The 13,231-nt window shown below is 47.1% G+C and overlaps 2 protein-coding genes across 3 annotated transcripts in view; both read left to right on the top strand.

The window, feature by feature from the left end:
* Positions 1 to 2,564: 2,564 nt before the first annotated feature.
* Positions 2,565 to 13,231, top strand: part of LOC116981979 (membrane primary amine oxidase-like) — a 29,870-nt gene continuing 19,203 nt past the window's right edge. The window contains exon 1 of one of the 2 annotated variants that reach the window (XM_033035241.1): positions 2,565 to 4,808. In XM_033035241.1, coding sequence (XP_032891132.1) covers positions 3,245 to 4,808 — 1,564 coding nt within the window. In that variant the 5' untranslated portion in view covers positions 2,565 to 3,244. The remainder of the gene's footprint in view (positions 4,809 to 13,231) is intronic. The other variant, XM_033035240.1, reaches the window with a different exon arrangement.
* Positions 10,461 to 12,706, top strand: LOC116981980 (retina-specific copper amine oxidase-like). Its single transcript, XM_033035242.1, has one exon. The coding sequence runs from the start codon at positions 10,615 to 10,617 to the stop codon at positions 12,184 to 12,186; it is 1,572 nt and encodes a 523-aa protein (XP_032891133.1). The 5' UTR covers positions 10,461 to 10,614; the 3' UTR covers positions 12,187 to 12,706.

The raw sequence follows: 13,231 nt of genomic DNA on the forward strand, positions 1-13,231 counted from the left end.
AACAATCACTCCCTAGTCTCTGGAATGTTGCAGGAAGGCAGGGTATCCAGGGAAAGCCATGTGTTCACAGGGAGGATGTACAAACGCCACACATCATGTAGCAATGTTACAAAATGTTGAGATTTTAAAAATCAAGTCTGTAATTTATCCCATCAGATAAAGCATAAAAATAAGTTTAATTTGACATCTAATTCACTTTCATATCTCAAGTATTTAAAAAGTTATGGCCATTTTCATACTCGGAAATGAGCATCTTGTTCCCTATTGATTTTCTATGGACATAACAAAAAAGTTGTGATCGTGAACAGTCAAAAGCCCATAACTTTCTTAAAAATTAAGAGAACTGAATGAAATTTTCAGTTATCATAGATTGAAGCATTCTGAAACAAATATAAAATAATCTTACTTGGATGACCTGAAATTAAAGCATATAATTAGTTAGTTACCTAATTGTAGCTAATTTCAGACTTCAATTACTAGATCTAAACATCTATCCATTTCTTAATAAATGATTAACATTTTTAAATAGCCTAAATGTCCAAATAATATTCACAAATAATTCACAATAAAACATGATTTTTAAATCTCATTTACATTAATTTATAGGCCAAATGGAAGGAATTCAGTGTTCAATTGCTGTAAATAAATGCCCATTTAAATCAGCTTTCCAGTGGGTCCCTGTGGAACGCGCTGGTTTAGAACGTTCACATTGCGGTAGATTTGTGCCTCAAATGCCGAGAAAAATACTGCGCGATATAATGGGCCCAAATTGAGCTACTCGCAATATTAAATTTTGTATAAAAGGATCTTTAGAAGCCCTTTTGAATGTAAAAATATACAACCTACCTTCTGCTATTTTCTTTATGAGACCCTGCGGTTGCAGACGGTCGCGGGTTTAAAGATTGATTTTTAAACTACTATAACTATTATTCAAGGCCTTTAAACCTAATAATAGCTTTTGCGACGGGGTCTATCAGCGATTTTTCGTTAATAATTAACTAGGCTGAACATTTTCGATTGGAACAGCTTAGAGAAAATCGCGTTTTAAACCCGCCCCCTCTAAACGGCGCCAAAATCGCGCACAACCTCAGCGGCAGATATTCGGCGACGCTTCAGGTAGGCTTTGCAACATACCTACATCATGGACCTCGATGCCTCACAGTGCCAGATACCTGGGTACAATCCTGATCTCGAGTGCTGTCTGTGTGGAGTTTGCACTTTCTTCCTGTGACTGCGTGGGTTTCCTCCCACACCCCAAAGACGTGCGTGTTTGTAGCTTAATTGTCCTCAGCAAAAACCACCATATCCTTCCTGTAAAGGGTGACCAAAGCTGCAAACAATACTCCAAGTGCAGCCTAGCCAAACGTTTACAAACTGCAAAATGCCTCCCTGACTCTTATACTCAGTGCCATGGCTAGGATATGCCTTCTTTCGATGTTGCGTGGTCTTATCCACTCCCAAGTGATCAGCTCATTTTTAAGGTATCATTTGAATGCAACTTTTTTTAAAGTAAATTACTTCAAATTGAAGTATGAGCGTTAATGAAATGTTTCAGTCATTGATTATCAGTTATAGTAAATTAATGCGTTTGGCACCATTCTCGCCAAAATATCGTAATGTGTATTGTACGGTAATTAAATGGGAAAAATGTTTTAGCACGAAACACGTGGAGTCATTGGAGCAGGTAACAAAGGCTAAATAATGAGGGAGATTTTAGCAAGAAAATTGGGGCGAAATGAGAGTTTGCGTAGCTTCAGTAACTGAAGACAATGTGATCTATCCCCTGAGAACAGGAGTACAAATTGGGAAGAATGTGGAAACAAGGAACTGCAGATGCTGGTTTACAAAGAAAGACACAGCAGATCAGGCAGCATCTCTGGAGGACATGGATTGGCGACGGTTCGCCGCGACCCGAAACGTCACCTAATCCTTTCCTCCAGAGATGCTGCCTGGCCCACTGAGTTACTCCAGCACTTTGTGACTTTTTTTTAGTTCTTTCACAATGCAAATTCCATAATGCTAATTGGACGTGTCGCAACGGATGAATTGGGGAGCAATGTGAATGTACAACACGGGTGAATTGGGCGTCATTTCGATCGGAAACCAGAGAACCACTTCAAAGTTATTCCAGCACTCTTGTGTCTACTAATTGCGAAGCATGTGTAACTCCAGACCGCTGCAGGACTGAACGAGGCAATCGAGCCAACAAGGGACAAATCGATGAAGAGATTTTATTGTCACGTGTCCCAATCAAGGTACAGTGAAACTCGATTTACCACACAGTCATACTTATAACAGCAACTAAACACACAACTACATAAAGGTTACCATAAACATCCACCACAGCGGATTCATCACTGACGGAAGGCAATCAAGTTTAAACTTCTTCACTCTTTATTCTCCCGCTGACGGGGCAGTCGAACCATCCGCCGTCAGGGCGGCCGAAGCCCCTGCGGTTGGAGCTCCCAAAGTCGATCAAGTGGCAAGAGGCCGCCCAGCTCCACGATGTTAGGCCACAGTGCCATCTTGTGCAGCTTCCCCCTCCCTACTCCGTCAGCCTGAAGAAGGATCCCGATACGCCGTCTATATTCCCGCCACGGATGCTGCCAGTGGGGCATCATTTACTCCAGTACTTTGTATGTTGATTGTATAAAACTGATTGCATTGTATTTGATCAGGATTCGAACATCTGCAGTTCCATGTGTCCATTTTCAAACTTGTCATGGCACTGTTTGGCAATGTTCCGGCGACGAGCATTTCAGTCCGTTGAATTGTTGGAGTATTTCTTGCTGCTTAGTTTTGCAATAACTTTTCGTTGATGTTTCTCTCCGTTTGTTATACACGACCCACTGACGTGGTTCTGTAAAAGATCTAACGGGCAAATCTGTCGGTGAAATTGCAACATGGCGTCACAAACCCGGGAAGCATTGTCTGGCGATGCGTTTTCCCAACACATACTGGGCAGTGGAAGATCATGACAATCGGTGTTGGTAGTCCCACACCTTCTGCCCACCGCTCATAACGCAAACTTACATTGAAGTTTTTAACAGGTTCAAAAGCAAAGCGGAGGAGGTGCACCAATAGTTAAGATGTTTGGTATTTGCACTCGATAACGTCACCGCCCTTCAAACCGATCGCCTGGTGTGATTTGCTGTAGTGCAGAGGGATCGTTTTACTCCAAGCAAAGTAGAGAAAAACAAAACAGGCGAGCGCTCCACACGTTGCCGGCGCCCCGGGGCTCACCATGAACGTGAAGGTCCTGTTCGCTGTCTTGGCCGTAGCTCTGGTAGCGATCATCGCTCTCAACTGGATCCTGCTGGTGGGGATGTCGAGGTCGGCCGCGTGTCAGGTCCGAGACCCCGGCGAGCAGCTCAGTGAGATGATGGAGCAGCGGCGGCAGAAGGAGATGTTTGCGGACCTCAATTCCTTGGAGCTGAGGCAGGTGGTGCGCTACCTGGAGCAGAACCTGGCCGTGACCCTGGTGAACTGTAGCCAGGCATTGCCGTCCCACAACTCCATCTTCATGGTCGAGCTACAACTTCCCCGCAAAGACGACGCCTTGAGGTTCTTGGACCAGGGGGGCGACCCGCCAAGGAGAGAGGCCAGGGCTGTGGTGGTCTTTGGTGCTCAGACTCGGCCCAATGTAACCGAGTACACGGTGGGACCTCTCCCTGACCCGACCCACCATGTGGATGTCACCTCTCACACCTACAAGAGCCTCCACTTCAACTCCAGGCCTCTAACCTTTACTGAATATAAAACTATCATGTCAACTGTGGGCTTGGAGAAGGTTTTGGAACTACTCGAGGAAAGTTACGGCGCGGACGGGATGCCCCCAATATATTTAGACTCATCCCCTCGCGGATTTAAGTTGGGCGACAGGGAAACGTGGTTTTCCTCGTTGAAGAACCACAGCGATTACTTTATGCACCCTCTGGGGTTTGAGGTACTGGTGGACCACAGCAGCAACAACATCTCGGAGTGGAAGGTGAGGAAAGTACTTTACAACGGCCAATACTTTGACACTATTGATGAACTAGTGACTCAGTACAACAAGGGGTCTGTGCGGAAGATCCAAAGGACGGATTCGGACCCCAACTACGCCTCGCTGAGACCTCGCCAGAAGTTTCAAACCTACGGCCCCCTCCAGTTCGAGCCACAGGGACCAAGATACCACGTTGTAAACAACCACGTTCGCTACTTTGACTGGGAGTTCGCGTTCCGCCACAGTCCCGTCAGCGGTTTACAGCTGTTTGATATCCGCTTCAGGAAGGAGCGGGTGGTCTACGAGTTGAGCGTCCAGGAGGTGAACTCCGTTTACGGCGGAGAGACGCCAGGTCTGATGAGGACCAAGTTCTTGGACAGTCATTATGGAATTGGGAAAAATTCCAATGAGCTGGTGAAAGGCGTGGACTGCCCTTACAGCGCCACTTTCCTCCACACTCTCCATCTCATGGATAGCGACCAACCGCAGCGGATCAGGAACTCCATTTGTATCTTTGAGCAAAATCGGGAGATTCCTCTGAGACGCCACTTCTCCAGCTGGTTCATGACCCCATCTTACGGCGCGTTACTGGATAACGTGCTGGTTGTGCGATCAGTGGCGACTGTGGGCAACTATGATTACATCTTTAATTTCGTCTTCCACAACAATGGGGTGATTGAGACCAAGGTGTCTCCCACGGGCTACGCTCTAACTTCATTTACTTCCGAAGGGGCAACTCAGTACGGAGCAAAACTTGGAGAGAACGTTGTGGGCAACGTTCACACTCACTTCTTGCACTTCAAGGCTGACCTGGATATATTAGGTAGGTGCCAATACATTTCAAACGTTCTACGTTGAAGTATATTTAAAATATATATTAACCTTGCGTCCGTTGCAAAGTATTCTGTCTAAGGATACAAATGATACATATTCAGTAATGACACCGGTCTTTCTTCATTGGTGACTAATATCGAGCATGGGAGCCTTTGTTGATCAAACTGCGCGGTTCTGGGGATAGATATTTGGAAATGACTGACCGCTTTGAATCTTGGTTCTTTGGAGAAGTTTGCTTCTTCACATAAACATCTGTGTTATGTAACCAGGCAGCTGATAATAGTGACTAATATCTTCAATAGTTTAACCCAATTCACTACGAAGCAATATCGTTGCTTGCCGTCCAGTCAACGATGACAACAATGTCACAAAAACAGTCAAGTCTTGCAAACGTGTTGTAGAATACTCATGCCAGGCCACTCAAGAATGACAATTCCGTTCCACCTGGCCTGATTACAATTGATCATTGAACCTGTCATGAAATATGTGTTAAGCAAAGGAAACGCGAGCAACTGTCAGTCTGCCAGTTAACATCCGAGGAATCAGGGACAGACTCTCCGGGTCAATGGAACAGATAGAGATCCAATACATTTACAGCGGAAGTCTTTGAGTGGGGTTGGGGAGGAGGGGAGAACAAGGATGTGGTCCTGGAGAGGGTGGGAGTCAGGAGAGACTGAACGTCAGCACTGCTGGCGAGTCAGGAGGAGGGAGCGTGTTAAACGCAGACGAATGTGTGGAGGAGATGTAAATGTGTGTATAAAGGCATCTGGATGAGAACTTGGATAGGAAAGGTTCAGAGGGATAGAGATCTAATGCAATCTATTGGGATGATTGCAGATAGCCTTAGGGTGGGTGGGGGGGGGAGGACCCGTTTCCACACAATTACACACACACACACACTTACACACACACACACTTACACACACACACTTACACATACACACACACACACTTACACACACACACACACTTACACATACACTTACACACACACACACACTTACACACACACACACTTACACACACACGCACACTTACACTCTCACACACACACACGCTTACACACACACACATACACACTTACACACACACACACACACACACACACACACACACACATACACACACACACACACGCAAACACACTTACACACACACACACTTACACACACACACTTACACACACTTACACACACACACTTACACACACACACACACACACACAGACACACACACACTTACACAAACACACTTACACACACACACACACACACACACACACACTTACACACTTACACACACACACAAACACACAAACACACTCACACATATGAAAAGCCCCAGACAGAGAAGGGCAGGAACTGGACACATGATGAGGATGTGCCTTGCATCACATTTCTCCCCCTCAACAAGAACGATTCGCCATCTGTGGCAATCCCTATCCGGAGCTACCCACTCTCTCTGGTGGTCAGTTAATGACAGAAAGATAAAGATAAAGCTAAGCTTGTGTTTAAACAGCGGCACGAAGTGTTGGAGTAACTCGGTGGGTCAGGAAACATCTCTGGAGAACACGGGCAGGTGGCGTTTCGGACCGTGACCCTTCATCAGACTCAGTCACGGCAGTTACTCCTGCACTTTTTTGTCTTTTTTTGTTGTAAACCAGCATCTGCCTTTCCTGAAGATAGACACAAAAAGCTGAAATAACTCAGCATGACAGGCAGCATCTCCGGAGAGAAGGAATGGGCGACGTTTTGGATCAAGACCCTTCTTCAGACTGGTTAGAGATAAGGGAAATGAGAGATATAGATGGTGATGTGGAGAGATAAAGAACATGAATGAAAGATATGCAAAAAAGTAACGATGATGAAGGAAACAGGTAAGCTGTTTGTAGGGTGAAAATGAGAAGCTAGTGCGACTTGGGTGGGGGAGGGATAGAGAGAGAGGGAATGCCGGGGCTACCTGAAGTGAGATAAATCAATATTCATTCGACTGGGCTGTAAGCTTCCCACGAGAAATATGAGGTGCTGTTCCTCCAATTTGCATTTAGCCTCACTCTGACAACGGAGGAGGCCGAGGACAGAAAGGTCTGTGTAGGAATGGGAAGGAGAATTAAAGTGTCCAGCAACCGGGATATCAGGGTGTTCAAGAAGGAACTGCAGATGCTGGAAAATCAAAGGTACACAAAAATGCTGGAGAAACTCAGCGGGTGCAGCAGCCTCTATGGAGCGAAGGAAATAGGTAACGTTTCGGGCCAAAACCCTTCTTCAGATTGATAGGTGGTGGCGGGGAGAAGGAAGGAAAAAGGAGGAGGAGGAGCCCGAGGGCTGGGGGATGGGAGGAGACAGCTCGAGGGCTAAGGAAGGTGAGGAGACAGCAAGGGCTAACAAAATTGGGAGAATTAGACCGCTCCCTCCGCAACTCCCTTGTCAATTCTTCCCTTCCCTCCCGCACCACCCCCTCCCCGGGCACTTTCCGTTGCAACCGCAAGAAATGCAACACCTGTCCCTTTACCTACCCCCTCGACTCCATTCAAGGACCCAAGCCGTCGTTCCAGGTGCGACAGAGGTTCACCTGTATCTCCTCCAACCTCATCTACTGCATCCGCTGCTCTAGATGTCAGCTGATCTACATCGGTGAGACTAAGTGGAGGTTGGGCGATCGTTTCGCCGAACACCTCTGCTCGGTCTGCAAGAACCTACCTGACCTCCCGGTGGCTCAGCACTTCAACTCCCCCTCCCATTCCCTATCCGACCTCTCTGTCCTGGGTCTCCTCCATTGCCAGAGTGAGCAACACCGGAAACTGGAGGAACAGCACTTCATATTCCGCTTGGGGAGCCTGCATCCGGCGGGCATGAACATTGAATTCTCCCAATTTTGTTAGCCCTTGATGTCTCCTCCCCTTCCTTAGCCTTCAAGCTGTCTCCTCCCATTCCCCAGCCTTCGTGCTCCTCCTCCTTTTTCCTTCCTTCTCCCCGCCACCCCCTATCAGTCTGAAGAAGGGTTTCGGCCCTGAAACTTTACCTATTTCCTTCGCTCCATAGATGCTGCTGCACCCGCTGAGTTTCTCCAGCATTTTTGTGAAATGGGATATCAGGTTGGTTCCTGAGCGAAGGTGTTCTGTGAAACCATCGCCCGGTCTGCGTTTGGTCTCGTCGATGTACAAGCCCACATCTTGAACAACGGTTACAGCAGATGAGGTTGGAGGAGGAGCAAGTGAACCTCTGCCTAACCTGAAAGGACTGTTGGAGGCCCTGGACAGAGTCGAGGGAGAAGGTATAGTGACAAGTGTTGTTGCATCATCTGCGAAACGATCGGCCAGTCTCGCTGATGTATCCACATCTGAACAACTCTGTCCTGAATTCCTCTGCTGAACTATAAATGACATTTTAACTCTGAGAATAGAATTATCACTGTCAAATTCATAAAATGTTGAAAGTTACATTGACTTCGAAGCGTAATTAAGCAAATAAAAACGTGTTTTATGTGCATTTGGTGCTGTAAACAAATCCAATAAGTTGCAACGAAAAAACAGAAAATAATACAAATGCTTCGTAGGTCAGTCGGTATATGTGGGAAGAGAAACCGACCCATTGTTTCAGGTCGACGTCCCTTCGTCAGAACCTTCATCAGATCTTCGACCTGAACCGTCATCGCGGTTTCTCCTCCCCCTCCGGTTGCTGCCCGACCTGCTGAGTATTTCCAGCATCAGTTGCTGTCAGTTCAGATTTGCAGCACCATCAGTGGGTTTTTTTTCATTTTCACAAATAAATGTCACCACGCTGGTCTCCTGGTGTCTTTGGGTTTCGTCGGGTAACTGAAAACACACTGAAATACAACTGAAATGAATTGTCACATTAAAAATGCTTCCACACTTTTGCACACCAAGTATAACAAAAGCTTGGTCACTGTTCTAAATAACATTATAAAGGATAAACACAAAATGCTGGAGGAACACAGCGGTGGTAGGCAGCTTATCTGGTGAAAAGGAATAGGTGGCATTTTGGGTAGCGGTTCTTATAAATATAAAAGGAATTCTACAACTTGTTGCGCTTGCTTGACTGTCGTGTGGATTTAATGTTTTATTTTACAAAACTTCAGTGTGTGGGTGGGGAAATAATTAATCTAGAAATCTAATTCACGGTTGTGGTACTTGAAATACATTGCACTTAACTGAATGGTCGAATTGATCCTGAACAAGAACTCTTGTTTTAATTTTGTCTACTTGGAACAAAGACTATTTCTTAATTGTCAAATTCAGACAGTTTCAGGCTTAAATTCAAAGCCTTGTCTTCTATAATTTTCCACTGCCTCTAAGAACCCTTCTGTTTAAACGAAAAGCCAAAACATGCAAATAAAACTTTGGTCTTCAGTTTTTGGTTCAGCGTAGTTTCTTAAACAGCAGCACAGATGTAAAAAATAATTTAACAAGGTACGGGGAATTTGGCATTGACTCGCAATTTGGAATTGTCAATACGTTTTACAGGTCGATTCAAGTTGCAGTGTAAGCGGTGAGTGGCACAGAATGAGCGTCTGTGATAGAGGGAGACAGATGGAAGATGTTCAAGGCTCTCTGTGTTATGTACCGGTCACCACAATGTTTGGGGGCAGGTCAGGCTGCACGATGGAGACAGGGAGAAATAACGAGTCAATATCCGCGACTGGTGACTGACAGCTGAAATGAGTACTTCTTGGCCTTGGTGAGACCACACCTGGAGTATTGCGTACAGTTTTGGTCTCCTAATCTGAGGAAAGACATTCTTACAGAGAAGGTTCACCAGACTGATTCCTGGGATGTCAGGACTTTCATATGAAGAAAGACTGGATAGACTCGGTTTATACACGCTAGAATTTAGAAGATTGAGGGGGGATCTTATAGAACTTACAACATTCTTAAGGGGTTGGACAGGCTAGATGCAGGAAGATTGTTCCCGATGTTGGGGAAGTCCAGAACGAGGGGTCACAGTTTAAGGATAAGGGGGAAATCTTTTAGGACCGAGATGAGGAGAACATTTTTCACACAGAGAGTGGTGAATCACTGGAATTCTCTGCCACAGAAGGTAGTTGAGGCCAGTTCATTGGCTATATTTAAGAGGGAGTTAGATGTTGCCCTTGTGGCTAAAGGGATCAGGGGGTATGGAGAGAAGGCAGGTACAGGATATTGAGTTGGATGATCAGCCATGATCATATTGTAATGGCGGCGCAGGCTCGAAGGGCCGAATGGCCTACTCCTGCACCTATTTTCTATGTTTCTTTTATTCAGTCATAATAAGCGATTGACCAAGCACAGGCAAATGGGACTAGCTCAGTATGTCAACTCGGTTGGCATAGACAGGATGGGCCGAAGGGCCTGTTCCCCTGCTGTGCAGCTCTATGGCTCAGTGTCTCTTAATAGCTCGCCGATCCCTTACGTTGGGCCTTCGAAAGGATAATTGAAACGCGGTGCATTGCGAAGAATGGGAGAGAGAGAGGAGGGGGGAGGAAAGGGGGCGTGGTGGGGGGGGGGGGTCAGTCTTTACTCAGACCAGCCCGGCCCGAGCTCTGGTTCAGCTTTATCTTTGCAAATTATTGTTGCAAATACGTGTCTTTCAACTCTAGCCCCGATGGCTGGAAACAATTAAATTCTCCCAAACCATTCCCACATCCTTGAGCATTCTGGGACGTACATTCCAAGCACAAAGTCGCCAGAACCCGCGCGGTGGAGGTGGTCGAGGAGGAATCAACCCCGGAGATCGACAGAGACTCAGTGAAGAAGCAAGGCGAGAGCTCCACACGTTGCCGGCGCCCCGGGGCTCACCATGAACTTGAAGGTTGTGTTCGCTGTCTTGGCCGTAGCTCTGGTAGCGATCATCGCTCTCAACTGGATCCTGCTGGTGGGGATGTCGAGGTCGGCCGCGTGTCAGGTCCGAGACCCCGGCGAGCAGCTCAGTGAGATGATGGAGCAGCGGCGGCAGAAGGAGATGTTTGCGGACCTCAATTCCTTGGAGCTGAGGCAGGTGGTGCGCTACCTGGAGCAGAACCTGGCCGTGACCCTGGTGAACTGTAGCCAGGCATTGCCGTCCCACAACTCCATCTTCATGGTCGAGCTACAACTTCCCCGCAAAGACGACGCCTTGAGGTTCTTGGACCAGGGGGGCGACCCGCCAAGGAGAGAGGCCAGGGCTGTGGTGGTCTTTGGTGCTCAGACTCGGCCCAATGTAACCGAGTACACGGTGGGACCTCTCCCTGACCCGACCTACCATGTGGATGTCTCCTCTCACACCTACAAGAGCCTCCACTTCAACTCCAGGCCTATAACCTTTACTGAATATAAAACTATCATGTCAACTGTGGGCTTGGAGAAGGTTTTGGAACTACTCGAGGAAAGTTACGGCGCGGACGGGATGCCCCCAATATATTTAGACTCATCCCCTCGCGGATTTAAGTTGGGCGACAGGGAAACGTGGTTTTACTCGTCGAAGAACCACAGCGATCACTTTATGCACCCTCTGGGGTTTGAGGTACTGGTGGACCACAGCAGCAACAACATCTCGGAGTGGAAGGTGAGGAAAGTACTTTACAACGGCCAATACTTTGACACTATTGATGAACTGGTGACTCAGTACAACAAGGGGTCTGTGCGGAAGACCCAAAGGAAGTATTCGGACCCCAACTACGCCTCGCTGAGACCTCGCCAGAAGTTTCAAACCTACGGCCCCCTCCAGTTCGAGCCACAGGGGCCAAGATACCACGTTGTAAACAACCACGTTCGCTACTTTGACTGGGAGTTCGCGTTCCGCCACAGTCCCGCCAGCGGTTTACAGCTGTTTGATATCCGATTCAGGAAGGAGCGGGTGGTCTACGAGTTGAGCGTCCAGGAGGTGAACTCCGTTTACGGCGGAGAGGCGCCAGCTCTGATGAGGTCCAAGTTCTTGGACACTCATTATGGAATTGGGAAAAAATCCAATGAGCTGGTGAAAGGCGTGGACTGCCCTTACAGCGCCACTTTCGTCCACACTCTCCATCTCATGGATAGCGACCAACCGCAGCGGATCAGGAACTCCATTTGTATCTTTGAGCAAAATCGGGAGATTCCTCTGAGACGTCACTTCTCCAGAAGGTTCATGACCCCATCTTACGGCGCGTTACTGGATAACGTGCTGGTCGTGCGATCAGTGGCGACTGTGGGCAACTATGATTACATCTTTAATTTCGTCTTCCACAACAATGGGGTGATTGAGACCAAGGTGTCTCCCACGGGCCACGCTCTAACCTCATTTACTTCCGAAGGGGCAACTCAGTACGGAGGAAAATTTGGAGAGAACGTTGTGGGCAACGTTCACACTCACTTCCTGCACTTCAAGGCTGACCTGGATATATTGGGTAGGTGACAATGCATTTCAAACGTTCTACGTTGAAGTATATTTAAAATATATATTAACCTTGCGTCCGTTGCAAAGTATTCTGTCTAAGGATACAAATGATACATATTCAGTAATGACACCGATCTTACTTCATTGGTGAAATGGTGACAAATATCGAGCATGGGAGCCTTTGTTGAACAAACTGAGCGGTTCTGGGGATAGAGATTTGGAAATGACTGGCCGCCTTGAGTCTTGGTTCTTTGGAGAAGTTTGCTTCTTCACATAAACATCTGTGTTATGTAACCAGGCAGCTGATAATAGTGGCTAATATCTTCGATAGTTTAACCCAATTCACCACGAAGCAATGTCGTTGCTTATCGACCAGTCAACGATGACAACAATGTCACAAAAACAGTCAAGTCTTGCAAATGTGTTGTAGAATACTCATGCCAGGCCACTCAAGAATGACAATTCCATTCAACCTGGCCTGATTACAATGGACCATTAAACCTGTCATGAAATATGTGTTAAGCAAAGGAAACGCGAGCAACTGGCAGTCTGCCAGTTAACATCCGAGGAATCAGGGACAGACTCTCCGGGTCAATGGAACAGATAGAGATCCAATACATTTACAGCGAAAGTCTTTGAGTGGGGTTGGGGGGAGGAGGGGAGAACAAGGATGTGGTCCTGGAGAGGGTGTGAGTCAGGAGAGACTGAATGTCAGCACTGGTTGCGAGTCAGGAGGAGGGAGCGTGTTAAACGCAGACGAATCTGGGGGAGATGTAAATATGTGTATAAAGGCATCTGGATGAGAACTTGGATAGGAAATGTTCAGAGGGAAAGAGATCCAATGCAAACTATTGGGATGATTGCAGATAGCCTTAGGGTCGGTGGGGGGGGGGGGGACCCGTTTCCACATACTTACACACACACACACACACACACACACACACACACACACACACACACACACACACACACACACACACACACACACACACACACACACACACACACACACACACACACACACACACACACAGATCTTGGGGGTTTTTTTGATACCCACTCC

The sequence above is a fragment of the Amblyraja radiata genome, chromosome 16 (genome assembly GCF_010909765.2).
Source record: "Amblyraja radiata isolate CabotCenter1 chromosome 16, sAmbRad1.1.pri, whole genome shotgun sequence".
In the NCBI taxonomy this organism is placed as follows: Eukaryota; Metazoa; Chordata; class Chondrichthyes; order Rajiformes; family Rajidae; genus Amblyraja; species Amblyraja radiata.

What these genes read in the sequence shown, in the direction of transcription:
- LOC116981980 (XM_033035242.1), top strand. Translation starts at nt 10,615, where the DNA reads ATGAACTTGAAGGTTGTGTTCGCTGTCTTGGCCGTAGCTCTGGTAGCG.